General features: G+C 40.7%; 1 protein-coding gene across 2 annotated transcripts in view; it reads left to right on the forward strand.

The window, feature by feature from the left end:
* The window catches only part of CCNY (cyclin Y), a 169,617-nt gene that overhangs the window by 118,392 nt on the left and 29,491 nt on the right, over positions 1 to 21,734 (forward strand). Inside the window, exons 2-5 of one of the 2 annotated variants that reach the window (XM_070429676.1) lie at positions 4,308 to 4,343; positions 8,498 to 8,604; positions 9,572 to 9,629; positions 9,726 to 9,845. In XM_070429676.1, the coding sequence (XP_070285777.1) occupies positions 4,308 to 4,343; positions 8,498 to 8,604; positions 9,572 to 9,629; positions 9,726 to 9,845 (321 nt within the window). The remainder of the gene's footprint in view (positions 1 to 4,307; positions 4,344 to 8,497; positions 8,605 to 9,571; positions 9,630 to 9,725; positions 9,846 to 21,734) is intronic. The other variant, XM_070429668.1, reaches the window with a different exon arrangement.

Raw genomic sequence — 21,734 nt, forward strand, 5'->3', positions numbered from 1 at the left:
GGCTTAGGAAGAGCCACACTCAAGGGGTCAAAGAGCCGCATGTGGCTCGCGAGTCGCAGTTTGCCGACCACGGCTCTAGGAGATTCTAATAGGCAGCCAAGGTTAAGGACCCCTGATATAAGTGGACAGCTTCTTTCCCCTCCCTAAAGTTCCCTTGAAAGTTTTAAATAAAATGTTTTAAATAAACTGTAGGTTAATACATGGAGGGAAAAGAAGCTGAAAAGCTAGACCAGTTAAGAAGGCTGACTTGAGACATAGCAGCGTGGATACTGTGGCTTCCCTGATCCAAAAGACATTTTCTCTGCACCACCCAAATTTCATATTCCTTTAGTCAGTAGTTTAGTTGTTTTAAAAAGTGCCCTGTTTAAAAAATGTACATGTTGGACCTGGGAGCCCTGAAAATACAAGGGGGTAAGGAAGATGCTAAGTCTGAATGCTCTCATCTTCTAAAATTTTGCCTAAACCTTATCCTACTCCTGTCTTGGCTCCCTCCCCCTAGTCATTAAAATTGATTACACACTCATTAATACAATAGTAGTTCAACTTTATTGTGGACATGGTGAGCATTTGTGGGCTGAACTTGCTTCTTGAAAACCAAGTATTCTTTTGTTTTTTTGAGAAAATTCTCTGAGTTCTAAACAACCAATTTATATTTTTATTTTTAAAAGAAAATGCTTCTGTAAGTTGGTAAAATGCCAAAATGAGGAAACATATTTACAAATTTTAGGTTACTAAGTGGGGGGAAGGTTGGGTGCTATTCTAACAGTGAAAGAAAAGCCTAAATATGAAAAGTTTGGGCCCTCTCTCTGTGTTCATTTTTTTTCATAGGCGTGATTTCTTTCTCTTTTTTTTCCCCTTTAATATTTTTTAAAATTGATTTTAGAGAGAGGGAAGGGAGAGGGAGAGAGAGAGAAAAGCATTGATCGGCTGCCTCCTGCATGACCGCCACCAGGGATCAAGCCCTGAAACCCAGGCATGTGCCCTGACCAGGGATCGAACCCACCATCTCTTGGTGCATGGGATGGCACTCAACCAACTGAGCCACACCAGCCTGGCCATAGGCATGATTTCTTGTTGGAGAATTTGGTTTTCCTATCTTTCCCCTAAATACCAATACCTCCGCCAAATCCTGTAAGGAACAAAGGGGTGTTGATCAAGGAAAAGGTGTTGGGGGATGGGGCACATTTATCCAGCTGGCCAATAGTACATGGCCCTGGACCTTTGAGCATCAGAGAGCACTACTTACCCACCTGTCTTTATCTCTGTGACTCAGCACCTCTTAATTTTCAAAGGTCTTAGGATCCTCATATGCTTTGCTGATTTAGTTCTAGGTAAGAAGACAAGTACAGTGCCAATTATTACAATCTATTCTGTTTTCTTAATTAAGAAAATAGCATTTCTTTCTTCCTAGTTTTGTGGCAAAAGCATTTAAGTAAAACCTTTGATCCAAATATACTTTTGGTTTGGTCCCTGCCCATCTGCAGTGAAACCTCACCAGTTTCTGAGGATGTGGCAGAACTGACTAGGCCTCCAAAGCTAGACATTTGGAGTGGAGCCTGACACCTGAAATTGATTAAGTTTTCAGCTGTCTGCCTTTTGCCCCCAGCAATCACTTTCTTTTAAGTTAACCAACGAAACTGCCACAGGGAGCTGGACTGTACATGCATTCTCAGCTTGATTTTCTCGCTTTTTAGGATATGACCCCGGAGTGGAAATTGTCCTTCAGAGTGGCTCTATTTTTCTTGGAAGTCTGAGACCACAATAATGTCCTATCTTGTTTTTGGCTCTGGAGGTTTGGGTCCCTGAAGATTTTCACTCAATCTACAGAAGCCAGTAGACCTCTTGAGATGGAAATATTGATAGGGGAATCACAATAATAATAACTTTAGTTTTAGAACTTTATATTTGAGATAATGCTTTTATATATTCCATTTGTTATAATAACAATTCTGTGATGTAGGTTGAATTGTGCTAATTTTATAAATGAGGAAATGAAGGCTCTGAGAGATGAATGAACTGTAATAAATGAAGGAGCCAGATTTGAACCCAGGTTGCTTTGATTTCCAGTTTAGTGATAGTTTTCCTGTGTCACACTCCCTTCCAGGGGAAACAAGAACCATTTTTTCTTCAATCAAAGTGACTAAACTAATCACTTCAAGCCCAATCGTATGAAGCTTTCAGCTTAAATCTTAACATTAGATTAGAAGAGCAATCACTACAGCATGAAAAAAACAGTATTTTCTTTTTTCCAGGTGCATTGTGGTAGAATGAAAGGGCACAAAACCATTATACAAGCCAGAAATCCTGGCATCTGGTGTCTGAGCCCAAATTTTCTCATTTATAAAATAGAATAGTAACATGTATTTTTTCATGTATGTGAAAGCACTTTGAAAGCTATATTATTATTTTTAAAAATTCTGAAGCCTTTTTACTTCAATTACAATTCTTTCATGAGCTTAGATTCTTTTCAAAATATTAGGAGAAAGAGAATATATTACTATTTGCTCCTGAATGCTTTTTAAAAATATATATATATATATTTTATTGATTTTTTACAGAGAGGAAGGGAGAGGGATAGAGAGTTAGAAACATCGATGAGAGAGAAACATCGATCAGCTGCCTCCTGCACACTCCCTACTGGGGCTGTGCCCGCAACCAAGGTACATGCCCTTGACCGGAATCGAACATGGGACCTTTCAGTCTGCAGGCCGACGCTCTATCCACTGAGCCAAACCAGTTAGGGCTGCTCCTGAATACTTTTAACAGTTAGCTGAAATTATTTGAATGAATAGATCTGGAGAGAAATTTGGAGGAATATACATTTTTTGTGATACAGTGAAATTGGCTACTGTCATGTTAAGTTATTGGTAAATCTCTGAGCTAGTGGAATCCAGCATGCATGCCTAAGTTTCTTAAGTGGGTGCCTTGGATGGCAGTTTCTGTGCTCTGAGACCCAGAACGCAATCTGATAAGACTAGTTACCTCTGTTCTTGGTAGCTTAATAAATGAATTTTGGCCTCTTCAGTAAATTTTAGAGTTATAAAGAAAATAGTGGTAGGAGCAAACAAACAAAAATAGTGAAAGGAGCTAGTCAGTTTACAAAAGAGGAAATTTTAAAAATTGGCCAGTTGATATCAATAAGCTTGCCAACTTGATAGGTTATGAAAGAAACTCAAATTGAAAACAGGTACACCATTTTTTAACCTACCCTGTTAGAGAACATTTTGTCAAAACATATAAGGTGAATATTAGCACGGGTGAGGTAAAACAGACAGTGGTGGGGAAGTCTACTGGTATAGTTTTTTTGCAAAGATATTTGGCAGTGTATGTGGGGAGCCCTACAATTATGAATGACTTTAGACTGAGTAATTGCAATTACAAGATGTTCTTTTATGGAAATAATGTACACAGGTTGCACACATATTTATCTCAGAATATTTATTATGCTGTTAATTATAATTGCAAAGTATTAGAAACAAATGTTCACTAGGAGGGGAATGGTTAATAAATTATTCAACTATATGATAGAACATAACCATTTAAAATGTTTTTAAAGACTATTTTAATTGTAAGGAAAATGTTAGTGAGAATAAAAGTAGGACACAAACCTATTATATATAATGTAGAGAATCTATCTCAAGCTAATAGTCATCTTTGGGCAAAAGGATTATTTTTACTTATACTTTCTGTGTTTTCTAAAATTTTCATCTTATGGATATAATGCATTTTGTAATCAGAAAGGGGAATGTCTTCATTAAATTAAGATCTTTTAAAATGTAAAATAAAATTTAAAGATTGTATAACAAATAGGAGTTGCAGTACCATTTCAGCAAGTGAGTGAATAAGTAGACCGATTGCCATGAGGTTGTTGATTTAAGGGAAAAAATATCAAACCTCTGTGAGTAATAGTCACATTTTTCTGGTAGTTACAAAGAAACCACTACTTTTCTAAAATAGTAGGTACTGATTTGGAGATTTCTAAAGGTGTTTAATTTGTACCACCTGTATTTGTACATAGTGCTTGTATTTTACAAGTGAGGAAAGCTTAAGATTTCAGGTAGTAAGAGAAATTTTTAAATATCACTGAAGTTTCGGTATTTTTGAAAAAGACTTAATAATTTCTAGGAATGAGTACCAGATTGATTTATTTTAAAGAGACCATTTTTAAAATCAGCATTCTGACTTAAATGGGGCTGTTCAGATGAATTGTTTGACTTTTACTTAAATTTAAATATCAGACTGATGTCAGATAATACATAACATCTTGAGTATGCTTATGAAACATTGAACTGCATTTTATTTTACAGTGTAGCTCTCGCAATATATTATCACATCAAAAACAGGTATGTGGATGATTAATTTTGTGCTAAAAACATTACATTTTATGTTTTTTGTTCTTTTCCTATTATTTTCTTGTTGCTTTGGCCTTTAATTTTCATAGATTTCTAAAATTAGTATAATTTACCAAAACTTCTCAGGTAAGTGCTGAATTGCTTCCAATTCAAAGAAAATCAGATGGGTGTCTGTGTTTGAAGTTAGCAAAAAAACAAAGCAAAGCTTCTTGATAATATTTAGCTTCCTCTTTACTCTTTATTTCCTGAATAATTTGTTTAAACATTCTATCTTTTATAAACTATTATTTAAAAAATTTACTGTATGCTACATTAACATGAAAAATAATGTTTAGTATTTTAATTTAGTAGAAGAAATTTTGGGTTGAATTTAGACATAAATTACATTAATGGTTTAGAAACTTCTCTGACATGAGTATGAAGATTGTTCAGTTAATTTAATAGGGAATCAGAGAAAAATCATTTAAGAATATACCATTAACATTTTATTTGAACACTAAACATGTAAAAGTACATTCATTTGCCATTTAAAAAATTTTTTTAATGGTTTTTTTTTTATTTCAGAGAGAGGAAGGGAAAGGGAGAGGGAGAGAGAGATAGAAACATCAATGATGATAGAGAATCATTGATGGCTGCCTCCTGCACACCCCCCACTGGGGATTGACCTGCAATCAAACCCTGACTTCTTGGTTCCTGGGTGGACACTTAACCACTGAGCCATGCCAGCTGGGCCATTTGCCAATTTTTTAATGTAGCATCAAGACTTTAGTTTTGAGCTGCGGCATTGATTAGAATACCAAAATGACTTTCTTTTGTAAGCCACACCTGTAATTTATCCTTTTCCACAGTGTTTTTTAAAAATCAATATCAACAGAACATAAGACATATGCAGAACAATCTGAGTATAGAATCTTTCAGGTTTTGACCACACAATGAATTTATTTTTAGAGATGGCCTCTCATTGTATCTTTTCCAAAGCACCCTTCTTCATTTTCATAAGAACAAAGCCACTCTCATTGCAGTCTTAGTGACATTTACATATGTTATATGAATCTAATAAAAACAACTTGTGTGAAAGAATGAAATTCAACCCAGTAATGCCCTGACCTGTGTGGCTCAGGTTGGAGCGGCATCCTGTGCACCAGAAGGTCTCAAGTTCAAATCCCAGTCAGGGCATATACTTAGGTTGCAGGTTCCACCCAGGTTGGGACAGGTAAGGGAGGCAACCGATTGATGTATCCCTCTCACATCCATATTTTTCTTTCTCTTCCCCTTCCTTAAAAAAATTCAACCCAGTATATTTGAAGCTTAACTAGCTTTATTAAGTGATTCATGAATTGGGCAGCATTCCACCCAGCAGTAGAAGGGAGTTTCAGGGGTTATACAAAATGGAAAGTAAGTTTGTGGGGAGGTTTTGTATTGATTTTAGAGGAAGGGAGAGATAGACTTCAATGTGAGAAAGAAACATGGGTGGGTTGCCTCCTGTCAGGGATTGAACTGGAAACCTGGGTATGTGCCCTAATCAGGACTCAAACCCACCACCTTTCGGTGTATAAGACAACTCTCAACCAACTGAGCCACAATGGCCAGAGCAAAATAGAAAGTTTTTATAGGCAGAAAGAGGGTGGGACTAAGAAGTTAAAAGAGTGGATTATTTCAGGCAAGGATACCTTTCCTTAGGGAAGGCAGATTACCTCAGTAGTGCTGATAGGAAATTCCAAACTGATTGGCTTAAAATTCCACTCCTGAATCTGCAGTTAGATTAGCTATTAAGTGTTGGTTTGGTGACATAGCTTAGCAAAAGTGACTCCATTTTGGCCTGTTTTTGTTGTTTGTTTTAAAAACACTGATGTGACCCATTTCTGGGAACAAGCATGGCCACCTCATGGTTGGAATGGATCTCAGTGGGTGGGCACCACACTGCCTTCAGTGTGTTTTACAAAAAGGGTATGGGAGAGTTGTGATAAGTCAATGAAGTGAAAGTTAGATGACAGAGCTTCTTCTGAACAGTCTTATGGGAAAATACAAATATCTGGAGGTAAACACCTGGAAAGGTATTCTCTGTAGTTACATTTTCCTGTATTGTAATTGTGATTCATGGTTCTTTATGGTGCTTGAGAATTTTGGATTTAAAAATTTATAAATTGTAGGCTACTGGACCGTTAAACCTTGACCAGAATAACATATCAATGAAAGTGTAGGTTTTGTCTTGCTGCTTATTTCTATGATAGTCGTTCAAACTTTTTAAACATTTAAGTCTTAGATAACAGTGTAGTACCACTCATGGAACTCAGCTGTGTTTCCAAGCCAACCGGTTTTGCATTAGTATCTCTAAGTGATTTCTCAGTTCTTAGACTGTTATAGATACCAAAGTTAATTTATAGTCATAGCTGACTTTATAAGTGCTTACTCTGGCCACCCCAGCAGCTTTTTACATGCATTATCTCATTTAGGGTTTTGTGTGTGTGTGTTTTTGTTTTTTTTTAATTGGAGAGAGAGAGAAACATTAATGATGAGAGAGAATCATAGATCGGCCGCCTCCTGCACATTCCCCTATTGGGAATCAAGCCTGCAACCCGGGCATGTGCCCTGACCAGGAATCAAACCACGACCTCCTGGTTCATAGGTTGATGCTCAACCACTGAGTCACACTGTTCAGGCTCATTTAGCTTTTGTAATAACTTCATGAGGTGATACTGATATTGAAAGGAATTTTAGGGGCAGGAAAGGCAATTTTAGGGAAGTGGGGTCCGTGAGAGAGGAAGACATACATAACGGGTTGAGACAGCTCCAAGCTGCCAGATTGCTTATCTTACATTCACAGAGAATGGAGGAATGTTACAAGATAAGAGGAACAAGAACGGGGGAGGGGGGGAGGGCAACGAGTGAGCTTTAAAACTTTGAAACTGATACCATGCAGGAAAGTAGCCAATTAGAAAAGCACGAGGGAATATAAATTAAGGAAGGGTCCAATTAGAAAGTGGAATGAACAAAGAGCTCACAGCATTTATAAACCCGGAGACAAAGAGACTGAGAGGATTAGATTTTTTCCCATTTTAGAGAGAGCATTTTTTCCCATTTGGGGACCCTTCCCCAGGGGGAGTTTGTGTACACTTAAAATAAACTTCCACATTTTTGCTTAACATCTTTTAGTCTGCGAATTTTATTCTTCAAACTTCGTAGGACAAGAACCCCACAATGAGAGTCCAAACTCACCATTCTGTGTCTCAATGTTATCTCCATTTTACAGCTAGAGAAACTGAGGTACAGCAAGGTAAAATAATTTGCCTAAGATTACACAACTGGTAAATTGGGGAATGGGGAAATTGAACTCAGGCAATATACCACCGAGACTTTTAATCATGTACTTTACTTGCCCAATGGTGATGAACTGGGCCAAAAGTAAGTGAATGGAAGTGAGAAAGTCCAACTGAAAAAGTGAGCATTTGTAAACAAGCATGATTGACATACAGATTGTACCTTCTTGGGATGAGGTAGCATTGACCAACTACAGACTTTCTCCTTGATAAATCATACTGGCCACACCTCTGGAGCTGGTGATAGATCCATTATTGTGCTAATCAGCTGAGACACATAACTTTTGATGGAGGTGAAAAAAAAATCTATTTCACAGAGGAGTCATTTTAGCTTAAATTCTTAATCTTCATTTATATTTTGAACCTACATTTTCATTTTTAAAATTACTTCTGGTGAATGTTTCTTGAGAGTGCTGAAGGGCCTTCCTTACTCATCAGAAAAATTGAATAGAATTGAACAGCCCAAAGAAGAGGGGTATTGGGCCAGGCTTTGTCTCTCACATAGCACCTTGAGTAATCTTGCAGAGGCAGTTAGTGAGCTGAGGCATGGGTTAATTTCTCATAGCTGGGGTTCTTATAAAAGGAAGTGTCACCACGTGCACCAGAAGGAGCCATCTTTATGTTTTCAGACTCCACTTTCAGGTCCTACCTGGTTGAACCTGTCTTTACTGGCATTTATCTAAATCAGAGGTGGGGAACCTTTTTTCTGCCAAGAGCCATTTGGATATTTATAACATCATTCCCGGACCATACAAAATTATCAACTTAAAAATTAGCCTGCTATATTTGGTCAAACATTTAATTAACTAACCCCTAATGCCTTGGCAGGGCCAGACCAAAGGATTTCCAGGGCCGAGGCCTGAGGGCTGGAAGTTCCCCACTCTTGATCTAAATCTTTGCTACCTGTTCCTGCAGGCTAGTGAAAATAAGCACAGGTATGAATGCCCAAAGCTTTAAAAACAATCGATAATGCACATTGAGTTGTTCTGTTGAGATCTTTCTTTCTCTTTTATTTTTGTGTAGACAGTAAATTCATAGAGCAGAAACTGTAGTGTTTACCACCATGGTTGTGTGTTAGGGACTGGTCTGGAGTCTTCTATTCACAACCCTAATTGACATTGGAAGTACAGACTATGGAAATGATATGTTGTTACCAAAAGCAGTGGTTTCCAAATATGGTTTGTAAAGAAAAGTTTTTAGGCAAAATTCAACAGATGAAAAGCAGAGCTGTCTATGGTGAGGTATGAATAGTCCCTGCAGGACAGCTGCCTGAGGCACTGTGCTTAGAGTGAAAGCCATCACTTTACATGGAGCAACCAGCCATTTTTTTTTTTATAGGTTTATAGGTTATTGAGTTGAGCTTTTCTATGCATCACCTCATTTTTTCAGTACAAAATTGTGAAACTCTTAATGAAATGTTAATTTTGCATGTTGTTAAACTCTTCAGATTAATCTTTAGGATACATTGAATGTTCATTTTACCTTTGGACTTCTTGTCAACCACAACATACTACTAGTTTAAGCAGATCTGTCAGCCTTTGCTCAAGAAACAAGATGTTAGTGGGGGCGGGATGGAGGGAGTCAATGGGGGAAAAAGGGATGACATTTGTAATTTCAACAATAAAGATAAATTTAAAAAAAACACAAGATGTTAAATTTAGATTTGGTTCATTTGAAAACTCAGAAAATAAAAATTTGAATTCTCACACAAGTTAATTTATAACCTTTATTTCATGGACTGTTCAAAAATTATCTAATACTGTACCCAAGTAAAACAAATTATTATTCGCTGCCTTCTCTTTCTTGAAATAACAGTTGAATCAAAATATATTTTGTTTTATTTTAAAGGACATTCATTCTTGCAGAAAGTAAACTCCATTTTCTATTAATTTTCCCCACCAGAGACCCAGATGGAAGGATGCTCTTAGATATTTTTGATGAAAACCTTCATCCTCTTTCGGTAATCTCCTCCTCCTCGTGTTTCATGATATTGTTTAATTATTTCTCTTTTGCTCTTATTGGGTGGCCTGGCATCTGAAAATATTTTTTTCCCCAGAAATCTGAAGTGCCACCAGATTATGACAAACACAACCCAGAGCAGAAGCAGATTTACCGGTTTGTTCGGACACTGTTCAGTGCTGCTCAACTGACGGCTGAATGTGCCATTGTCACTCTGGTGAGTGCCCTCAGGAGACCGCCCATCTGGTACTTGAGTGAAGTGGTTCATAGGGACTCTAATCAGGTATCCTAAGGACACTGTAGTTTCTCCTTTGGCATTAGAGTAGGGAGCTCCTAAAAGAAGGTGTAAAGTCTATTCCACAGTCCCCTTGAAAGTCAGTTGTACAATCACATTCAAAACCAATAAATGTTGAAACCTTAAATGCAGGTAAGTAAGACAAGGCTTCCCCCTCCCTATGAATGTCCAGGTTTCCTGTTGTTGATGTCTACTAAAGTTTTAATGACAGTCATAGGATAAACACATACATCCAACATGAATACCTATATAGGAAGGAGTGTATATTGCTACCTTCTCTTTTCTGTTTTGTGTAAATAATGTGTTTCTAAGATATTCAAAGACAACTTGGAGGTAATCTGCACTTTCAGGCTCAAATAAGAGATAAAAATCTTTACTATTACTTAGATTTTTATAGCTTTAGGGACTATTTAGGTGAAATATCATTTGGGAAATAGATTTGACAATGGAACCCATTGTCACTGACCTTTTACATTGTGAGCAAATCAGATAATGAGTTGTCCTGGAGGGGACAGAAAGGCATTCCCTGGAGCTTCTTAGAAGAGATGATTGTTAAATAGAAAGTTTACAGGCCATTTGAGGACCCTTAGTGTCTCTGTCACACTGAGAGCTCTGTGCTCTACTGCTAATGAAACAGTAAACCTGTTCATTTATTCATTCATTAATTCATGCCTTTGTTAATTTCTTCTCTTCTTGAACCTCCTCCTAATGGCTAAAACAGGCATTCATTACTAGGCAATTTGGATGATTTAGGCTCTTATGTCACAATTGAGAAGAAAATTTATTGCTCAGCTTTGTTATCTTAGAGGTTTTCATGTTCTTAAAAAACACAACAGGGTTGAAATTTTTATGTAGAGGAATTGCAATGAAGAGAAAAGAAGAGTAAGAAAATGGGGTGAAACCATGGATGAAATTAGTACTAAGATTCATACCATGAAGAAATGATTTATTTTTAAGCTACTGCTGGTGGCATTTGGTGGGGATTTTTTTACCTTTAATTCTTAAGAAAATTAGACCTGACTGACCTGATAGTGCCTCATTGCTTAGATTTATTAGCATGAAGGTAAGATTTTTCATTTCTGCAGCTTCCCCAGTTTCTGCAAAGATGTTGAGAGACTATCTGAAGTGCATTTTCGTCTTCAATCAGTTAACTCATGTCTTTGGAGTTCTATAGGACTGGTGCATACTTGTCAGACATTTGTTAACTACTGAAGTCTTCACCCATCCTATTAGATAAACTGGTAGCTTAGCAGGAGATTAGCGTATAGTCGGGTCTTGTTGGTTACAACCTAAGGATGAGCAGTTGTGGGATTCTACATGGTGGCTACAGCACTGCAGACCAACTCTCTGGTGGCTGCTGCTTGTGATAACCTGAATGGTGAGGGGAGGTTTTTTTCCCCTGGGGTCGTGTCTCACCACACTGAAGAATAAGCTCCAGGAACCAGAAAATTTAAGCAAAAGTGTGGAAAATTTATTACAAGCAGTCAGACTCCCCTCACCGGGAGGAAGGCCCCATAATGGGCTGCCTCTGAAGCCTTGTACTCTAGGGGTATATATTTGCTACAAGCCTGCTCTGTATCTACCTGTGTGGCCACTTGATTGATTCCCTCATTGTTCTTGCCCAGCAGTGGACCTGAACTTTCTCTTTTCTTTGTTCCTATGCGTCAGTACACCTTGTTGCTGCAGGCCCTCCCTTGGCTACCCATGCCTCCCTCTCTGTCTAAAAACATTCTATTATTTCAGCATGGTTGGTTTCTGTGATTAGGCTTGCTCAAACTGCCATGTCTATCCCTGCCTTTGTTTCCCATTGGACCCCTGCCCTGTCTGCCTGTGTTTCAAGTTAATTGCTCTCACTTGCATTGACTGAGAGTCAGCCTGCATGCCTGTGGGCAGACAGATGCATGCTCTGAACCAGACCCTGTGTGATAATGCTTTCCTTTTCTTGTGCCCGCTAGACTTAGAAACAGCAGAACATTTCCTATATAGAGTTGACAGAGATGCACTAATCTCTGCTTTTCTCCTGTATTCTCTTGACATCTTGGCATGCTTCCCAGGAGGAAATGGTGGGGGAAAGGGTGGGAAGGACAGCAGTTAACCTTGGCCCTGTTTCCCACAAAGAAACAAGATTGGAACCTGCCTGTGGTAAGAGAGTTTCCAAGACCTTCAAACACCCAGCACCTACTAAACCCAAAGCAAATATTTCACAGCTTAATTAACTTCATTTTAAAAGAGTAACAGTAGCCGAAACTGGTTTGGCTCAGTGGATAGAGCGTCGGCCTGGGGACTGAAAGGTCCCAGGTTTGATTCCGGTCAAGGGCATGTACCTTGGTTGGGGCACATCCCCAGTGGGAGATGTGCAGGAGGCAGCTGATCGATGTTTCTCTCTCATCGATGTTTCTAGCTCTCTATCTCTCTCCCTTCCTCTCTGTAAAATATATAAAATATATATATTTTTAAAAATAAATAAATAAAAGAGTAACAATAACTTAATTTCACTAAATACATTCACTTAGCCTTATAGGATATGCTAAAGCTTTCCTATTGATACTGACGTGAGGAAATTAAAAATGAGGGTGAGGTCATAGAATTGCACCTTGCTGAGTTATAAGGGCACTTTGTGGGAAGCCAGAGTTGGGTGAAAGGCCATAGAATCCAATTGCCCTTCTGCCCCTTTCTCTCAGGAGTTACTTTAGCTGGTTTATCCTTAAAGCCATGTAGTAGTTGGGACTAAAATATAGTTCACTGCCTGCCTAACCCAGGGATTTTAATTACTATGAGGATAAGAAACCTACACAAAGAGGCCAAGGTTGGAGGTTTATTGGAAAGTCCTGGGTCCCATAGATCTCTTGTCCTCTAGAATGGAAGTACCTCAGTCTGTATAATGAGATCAACAGGTTCTTCTCTCCTTCCCTGCTCTTCAGGGTCTGCCTCATCATGCCTCTACTCCTTCCTGCTGGTCTTCAGTATTAATTTTCAGTTTGACTTCTGGTTGTTTGAACTAGGAAAGTGTTGCTGGAAGAAATAGGATTCTTCCATGGTATCATGGGAAATGCATTTTAAGGAGGGTTTGAGGTACAGTGACAAGATTTACTGGAGGGGCACACAGGACATAGATACCCCTGAAGAGGATGCCACACTGCCTCATCCATGACCAGGTGGCTCAGCTCCAAATTGCGGCAGATGTCCATCCTCTGGAGCCGCAGGCCCACACTTGTCCCCACTGAGCCCTGGAGGAGGGTTGTGGTCCAGAGATGCTGTGCCATTACCCTAGCATTGGCATCCAAAGCTTCAGTAGTCTAGCTTAGTCTCATTCCTCTCTGGTTCACTTTCCATGCTGTGCTTTGGCTTGCCACAATGGTTGCTACACCCAGGCCTTTGAGGCTGAATGGAGAGAGAGTGCCCCCTATGTCTTTGTTAAGCTTTGATTATTTTTCTTTGGACTGGGGAGAGAGCAAGATTTCTTTCAAACTATCTAATCTCTTTCCTGGATCTTCTGGGGTTTTGTTCCCTTACCCTATCTGTTCTTTTTCTCAGATTTTCCCAGGCTAGACTCCTCCCTTTATGGTCACTATTTTGGCTCCTATTGCGAATGCCTCATAGTTTTGCCTCCTCATCTGGCTTGTGCTGCGCATGTCTCAGCTGTGGGACAGCCTATTGTTCCTGGATAGATTGGAAAGTCAATCTTTCCTGTATACTCAGATGCCTGGAGTGACTGTGAAGCTACTTCTTCCTAGTTAATCTGGCTTAATGTCTGACTTTATATGCTGTCTTCCTTTGTTAATAACTAACTAGCTGCCTATACTAACAGAAGTAACCGTCCTAACCTTGACTCTACATCACTTTTTCATTTAAGGCCCAACACTGGCTAATTTTGTCTCTTATATTTAGTTCAGATTTTGGAGAGGGGATTAATTTTGATTTGATCCATCAGTGATTGGCTTAGTTCCTTTGGAGTCAGATGTTCATCCTTAACATAATCAATTGTGACTCAGAGGTGACAGGAGAAAGAGGCCCAGGGCTTTGGCCTAAGCCATTATTTTTCTTACTCTGTAAACTCCTCTGGCTTAAAACCTCCAGTGGTTCCCCATCTTGCTCAAAGGAAGCCACAAAGAAAGCCCTGACATGCCCCATAGGGCCCCAGCAGGATCAGGACTCATTTTCATCTCAACTCAGCTGTCACCACTACTCCTTCTGGTCATTCTGTTCCAGCCACTATGGCACCCAGACACATAGCTACCTCACGACTTTGGCACTTGACACCTGCCTGGAATCCTCTTTCCCAGATATGCATATGGTACCTCCTTGCCTTCCTTCAAGTCTTTGCTCAGAGAGCATATCAGTAGGGCCATGGTATATTGAATTGTAACTTCCCTTTTCCTTCCTCCCTCCTCATTTTCTTCCTATCATTTCTTGCTTTGTTTTTCTCCACAGCACTTACCACCAATTAATTCTTTAGATTTTACTCATTATTTCATTTATTTTGTCTTTAACCTCTGTGATTAATGATTTTCTATCTTTTTGTCTTTTTTGTTTTGGTTTACTGCAATATGACCAGCATCTAGAAAACATCCTGATACATAATAAATGTTCAGTAAATATCTATTAAATGTGCAAAGTAAGCATGGTAATGACTACCTACTGGCTGAAGTAAATAAAGATGTTATTGATGTGCCCCACACTTTTTCTGAAACATAAGGAACATTCCGTAGCTATTTGCTAGAGTCTTCCTCTTCCCCAGTAGTGGTTTAAACTCATATTCTGCTGTTTCACTGCTTAAGTTAGTAAGATGAGCTTTCTGAAGGGAGGGTGGCAAAGTCTTTAGCTGTGGGGACATTATCAGACAGGCCCCTTACTGAGTGTGCTGACAACGTTGGTTCTATCTGCACAGCTGTGGTGATGGTGATGGGTGATGGGAGGGAGAGAGGAAGTTAGTAATAATGGAGTTAGGCATAAACAAGAGGGGAATCAAGAAGAAATGGAGGTGGCAAAGTGAGAACTAACAAGACAAGAGGAAAGATATATTACCTTTCTATTAATTATTTTTTATTATATTTATAGCTTTATTAAAATACAGTTCACATACCATATAATGCACCCATTTAACATGAACACTATAGTAGTTTTTAATATATGGTACAACCATCCACAACCTAATTTCAGAATATTTTTGTCACCTTGTAAAGATACCCCTAATCCTTTACTAGTTACTCTTTATTCCTAATCCCCACCCCAGAACTGGGTAGCTACTACTAGGTGTACCGGTTAATAATGGCAGATTTTGTAATCAAAGAAAACATGATAATTTCAAGCGAAACATCAAAAGTACTTTATTCAAAGTAATGTCCATTGCTAGCTACACATTTCCCCCATCTTTCAGGTGATTTGTGGATACCATCCCAATAGAACTTTTCTTGTTTTGAGGCAAACCATTCACAGACCCAATTTTCCACTTCTTCGTACGTTTTGAAGTGCTGCTCAGAAAGTGCGTGTGCCACAAATCGGAAAAAGTGGTAATCTGAAGAAGCAAGGTCTGGTGAATACGGCGAGTGGGTTAATACTTCCCAGGCAAGATCTTTTAATGTGTCTTTAACTGGTTTTGAAGTGTGTGATGGTGCATTACCATGAAGCAAAATTACTTTACCGTGTCTTCTGGCACATTCTGGTCATTTCACGATCAAAGCGTGGTTGAAATTGATTATTTGTTGTCAGTAGCGATCAGTATTAACGGTTTCACCTGGTTTTAGAAGCTCATAATACACCACACCTTCCCGGTCCCACCAAATGCAGAGCATTGTCTTCTTTCCGAAGCGATTTGGCCTTGCAGTCGATGTTGATGGTTGACCTGGATCAACCCATGATTTTGTGCGTTTCGGATTCTCAGAATAAATCCACTTTTCATCGCCAGTCACAATTCGATGCAAAAAAGACTTTCTTTTGTGCCGTTGAAGCAACATTTTACTGATGACTTTTCAGTTTTCCATTTGTCTTTCATTCAGTTGATGTGGCACTCATTTTCCTTCCTTTAAAATCTTTCCCATTGCTTGTAAATGATTGGAAATTGTTTGCTGAGCAACTTTTAATCTTTCTGCAAGTTGTTTTTGAGTTTTACACGCATCTTCATCCAATCATGCTTGTAATTGTTGGTCTTCAAACTTTTTCAGTTGACCTGGACGTTCTTTATCTTTCACATGGAAATCATCACTTTTAAAGCATTTAAACCAGCGTTCACAAGTATTTTGAGATGGAGCATGTTCACCATTAGCTTCCCAAAGTATACGATAACTCTCAGCAGCACTTTTCTTTAAAGTAATGAATTAAAACTTGTCACAAATGCTCTTTTTTTGGCATGAAATTTGACATGTTTAAGTGTAAAAATGTCTGTGATATTAACACCTTCAGCAAATTTGACATATGAAGTTTTGAAGCTTGCTGTCAATACAACAAAATAGCATACATATCAAATTGCATATATATCAACATGTGTAACTCCATCTATTGAGAAAAATCCGCATTATTAACTCATACACCTAGTAATTTAGTTCTTGTCTCTGTAGATTTGCCTGCTCTAGACAATTCACATAAATGGATTCATATAATATGTGATCTTTTGTGATTGGCTTCTTTTCATTTACCAAATGTCTTCAAAGTTCATCCACATTTTAACGTGTATAATATTTCATTCGTTTTTATTTCCAAATAATATTCTATTGTATGGGTATACTCATTTTGTTTATTGGTTGATGAACACTCGAGTTGTTTCTGCTTTTTAGCCATTACAGATCATGCTTTTGTGAACATTTGTGCACACATTTTTGAGTGTGTATATCTCTTGGTATACACCTAGAAATGGAATTGTTAGGTCAGATGGTAAATCTATGTTTAACTTTTTGAGCAACAGCCTGACTGTTTTCCAATGTGACTGCACCCTTTTATATTCCCACTAGAGGCCTGGTGCAGGAATTCATGCACGGGTGGGGTCCATCTGGCCCGCCCTGATGGGTGCCCATTGGGCAGGGCAGGCCATGGGGTCTAATGTTGGAAGCTATAGCTTTCCCCAGCTAGACCTAATTATACTTTAAGGATGGCCAAAAGAAAACACACAACAGAATTGTTTTGCATTTCACGTGCCATGAGGTGAAGTTGTTTATGTGTTGTTTGCAAACATATATCAAGATGGATGATGGCCCTTTAATGATTTTTGCGTTCTTCCTGGGGCTCTGCCCTCAGTTTCCCAATATGATCTTCATGTTTGTTTGTTTAAAAGTTTTTCTGTTTTAGAATGTGCCTACCCTTTGCTGTTGCTCCTGGCAGCCTGCAGGTCCTCTTTGCCGCCCCTTTTAAAGAGAGAATGAAAGCTCACCTAATCTACAAGGCACCGCAATTTCACAAAATCCCCACCCAGCCTCTCTACGTTCCTTAGCAAAGTGTTGCCATCTCATTAATGCTTAGATCATCTTTTTGGCTAACTTGAAAGGTCTCCTGGGGCTGTGGGCCATGGAGGGAGAATTCTACACCTTGGCTGTAGTATTAACAGAGTCCTCTGGAGACTGGTTAGGGACAGAAGGGACTGATATTTTCTTTTGCTTTCACTAAATGTACATGCACCAAGGAGCCAGACAGTGATTTAGGGGTGTTGGGGGCCCATCGGGGGCTGAGCCAGCAGGGGGAGGGGCCCGATTGGGGCCCAGATCAGGCTGGTTGGCTGCCACAATGTGTCATAGCCACCATTCGTTCTGGTCATTCCACCTTAATGGTTGCTGGGTTTTTATTTATATACTAGAGACCTGGTGCACAAATATTTGTGCACTGGGGGGGGGGGGGGGGGGGGGTAGTCCCTCAGCCCGGCCTGTGCCCTCTCGCAGTCTGGGACCCCTCGGGAGATAATGACCTGCTGGCTTAGACCTGCTCCCGGGTGGCAGAGGGCAGGCCCAATCCCTAGGTGCAGCCCCTGGTCGCGCTCAGAGCAGGGCCGATTGGGGAGTTGGGGACGCCACCCCCTGTCATGCACAGAGCAGGGCGGATCGGGAGGTTGCGATGCCACCCCTAGTCACGCTCGGTAGAGCTGATTGGGGGGTGGGGCACTGCCCCCTGTCACACTCAAGGCAGGGTCGATGGGGAGGTTGCAGCGCCACCCCCTGTCACGCACAGAGCAGGGCCGATCAGGGGGTTGGGGCGCTGCCCCCTGTCACTCACAGAGCAGGGCCGATAGGGGAGTTGGGGCACCGCCCCCTGTCACACACAGAGCAGGGCAGATCAGGGGGTTGGGGCGCCGCACCCTGTCACACTCAGGGCAGGGCAGATCAGGGGGTTGGGGCGCCGCACCCTGTCACACTCAGAGCAGGGCCGATGGGGTGGTTATGGCTCTACCCCGTCACACACAGAGCAGGGCCCGTGGGGGGGGTGGGGTTGGGGCGCCACACCCTGTCACACACAGAGCCGCAGGGCGATCAGGGGGTTGGGGAGCTCCCCCCTATCAGGCACAGAGCAGGGCTGAGCAGGGGGTTGGGGCACCTTCCCCTGTCACAAACAGAGCAGGGCGGATAGGGAGGTTGTGGCCCCGCCCCCTGTCACACACAGAGCCGCAGGGCGATCAGGGGGTTTGGGCGCTGCCCCCTGTCACACTGATCCCGGTGCTGGGAGGCCTCGCGGCTCCGCTGATCCCGGTGCTGGGAGGCATATTACCCTTTTACTATATAAAATAGAGGCCTGGTGCATGGGTGGGGGCCGGCTGGTTTGCCCTAAAGGGTGTCCTGGATCAGGGTGGCGGTCCTGCTTGGGTCCCTGGCCAGCCTGGATGAGGGGATGATGGCTGTTTGCAGCTGGTCACACCCCCTTCAGGGTGGGGGTCCCCACTGGGGTGCCTGGCCAGTCTGGGTGAGGGGCTGAGGGCCATTTTCAGGCTGGCGGGTGACTGAAGCTCCCAACCGCTCCTTTTTTTCTTTTTTTCTTTTATTCTGGGCCAGCTTTAGCTCTGAGGCTTGGCTCCAACTCTGAGGCCTCGGCTGCTGAAAGCAGTTATCTGCTTTGTTTGGGTTCTATAATCGAAACACTGTTTCAACTCCAGCTCTGAGATCCCGGCTGGCTGAACGCAGGTTACTGGGGTTTTGTTTAGCTTCTATATTTGTAACAATGTTTCACACTGCAAGCTCAGAGGCCGGCAGCCACAGGCGGGGAACTTTGGCTTCCTCCGTCACTGAAGCAAGCAAGCCTCATGTTCGCTTCAAGCTGCCTGGCTGCCGGCCGCCATCTTGGCTGGCAGTTAATTTCCATATCACCCTGATTAGTCGATGGGAAGGGTACCGGAGATATGGCTAATTACCATGTTTCTCTTTTATTATATAGGATATATATATATATATATATATATATATATATATATATATACACACACACACACACACACACACACACACACACACACACTAGAGGCCCAGTGCACGAAATTCGTGCACTTGGGTGGGGGGATCCCTTAGCCTGGCCTGTGCCCTCTCACAGTCTGGGAGCCTGCGGTGATATCTGACTGACAGCTTAGGGGCAGTTGGACATCCTTAGCGCTGCTTTGGAGGCAGGAGAGGCTCCCGCCACCGCTGCTGCACTCACAAGCCTGGCTCAGGGCTTCTGGCTCAGTGGCACTCCCCCTGTGGGAGTGCACTGAGCACCAAGGGGCAGCTCCTGCGTTGAGCGTCTGTCCCCTGGTGGTCATTGTGCATCATGGCAACCCATCGTTCCGTGGTTTGGTTGATTTGCATATTAGCCTTTGATTATATAGGATTAGCAATGTTATAAGTAAGGGTTCCCGTTTCTATACATCATATTCTTGTCAACACTTCCTAATGTCTTTTTTATTTTTGCCATTCTGGTGGATATGGAGTGATACCTTGTAGTTTTAATTTATATTTCCCTAATGATTAATGTGGTTTGTGGGCATTTGTGTAACTTTGGAGAAATATCTATTTAGATCTTTTGCACATTTTAAAATTTGGGTTGCTCTTATATTGTTGAATTCTGAGAGTTCTTTATATGTTTCAGGTCACAAGTCCCTTGTCAGATGTATGATTCACCAATATTTTCTCCTGTCCTCTGTATTGTCATTTCAGTTTTGTAAACATAAGAAACAGTCAAACCTGTAAAGAAGTTTTGTGAGTTTATTTGAGCCAAACTGTCGACAATTGTGTGAAAGCAGAATCTTAACCCATTGAGACAATACTCTGGAGAATGGTGGTTTTTCTCCTGTTTTTATAAATTATCATCAAAGGAGGAGATGGAAGTGGGTTAATAAAACCCATTGGTGATAGATTAAGGAGGTGGGAGAAAGCAAAGGGAGTTGCGGGGGGGACTTCTGGGATTGGATAAAAAGTAAAATAATAGACACATGCTTCTTATAGGATAGTTAACATTCAATGATTAACATGATAACAATAATAATGAGAGCCCTAACCGGTTTGGCTCAGTGGATAGAGCATCAGCCTGTGGACTCAAGGGTCCCAGGTTCGATTCCGGTCAGGGGCATGTGCCTTGGTTGCGAGCACATCCCCAGTGGGGAGTGTGCAGAAGGCGGCTAATCGATGTTTCTCTCTTGTCGATGTTTCTGGCTCTCTATCCCTCTCCCTTCCTCTCTGTGAAAAACCAATAAAATATATTTTTAAAAGAGAAAAAAGACAATAGGCTTAGTGAAGATTGAAGTTGATCTTTGTCAGGCAAGATCCTAGTGTAGGACATGACTACCCACTGTAAACTGCTATTTTTTATAATAAGTGTTCAATAAGTAGTAACTTTTTTAAAAATATATTTTATTGATTTTTTACAGAGAGGAAGGGAGAGGGATAGAGAGTTAGAAACATCAATGAGAGAGAAACATCGATCAGTTGCCTCCTACACACCCCCTACTGGGGATGTGCCCACAACCAAGGTACATGCCCTTGACTGGAATCCAACCTGGGACCCTTCAGTCTGCAGGCCGACGTTCTATCCACTGAGCCAGACCGGTTAGGGCTGTAAACTGCTTTTTAATGAAAAGGTTTTAATTTCAGACCATCCTTTGTGGTTACTCTAGTTCTGTGAGTTTGCAAGACTGCCACACCAGCCTTCCCTGAATAGTTAGTTTAGCATGTGGCCCCTTTTTGTCCACAGTTTGTTTCTTTTCTTTTCTTTTTTTTTTAAATATTTTTTTTATTGATTTCAGAGACGAAGGGAGAAAGAGAGAGAGATAGAAACATCAATGATGAAAGAACCACCGATTGGCTGCTTCCTGCACACCCACCTCTGGGGATCAAGCCCAAAACCCAGGCGTGTGCCCTTGACTGTAATTGAACCTGGGACCCTTCAGTCCGCAGGCCGATACTTTATCCACTTAGCCAAACCAGCCAGGGCTGTCCACAGTTTCTTAATAGTATCATTTGCAACATAAGTTTTTCTTTTCATGAAGTGTAATTTATAAACTATTTAATTTTATCACTTGTGCTTTTGGTGTTATATCTAAGAAACCATTGCATAACCCAAGGTCATGTGATTTACTCATTTTTTCTTATAGGCGTTATATAATTTTAGCTCTTACGTTTAGGTCTAGTATCCACTTTGAGCTATACAATTTTTTGTGAGATTGGAGTCCAAGTTCATAATTTTGCATGTATTTGATTGTCCCAGCACCATATTTTTTGGAGAGACTGTTTTTTTCTCTTTGAATTGTCACTTTTATCAAAAATCAGTTGGCCGTAAATGGGAAAATTTACTTCTACACTTTCAGTTATATTCCATTGATCTATATATCTATCCTTATATCACTGTTAGAAAGAAGGAGAGCCCCAAAACCAG

The sequence above is a fragment of the Myotis yumanensis genome, unplaced genomic scaffold (assembly GCF_028538775.1).
Source record: "Myotis yumanensis isolate MYYU_CA2020_CCGP unplaced genomic scaffold, mMyoYum1.0.hap1 SCAF_1, whole genome shotgun sequence".
NCBI classification, from domain to species: Eukaryota; Metazoa; Chordata; class Mammalia; order Chiroptera; family Vespertilionidae; genus Myotis; species Myotis yumanensis.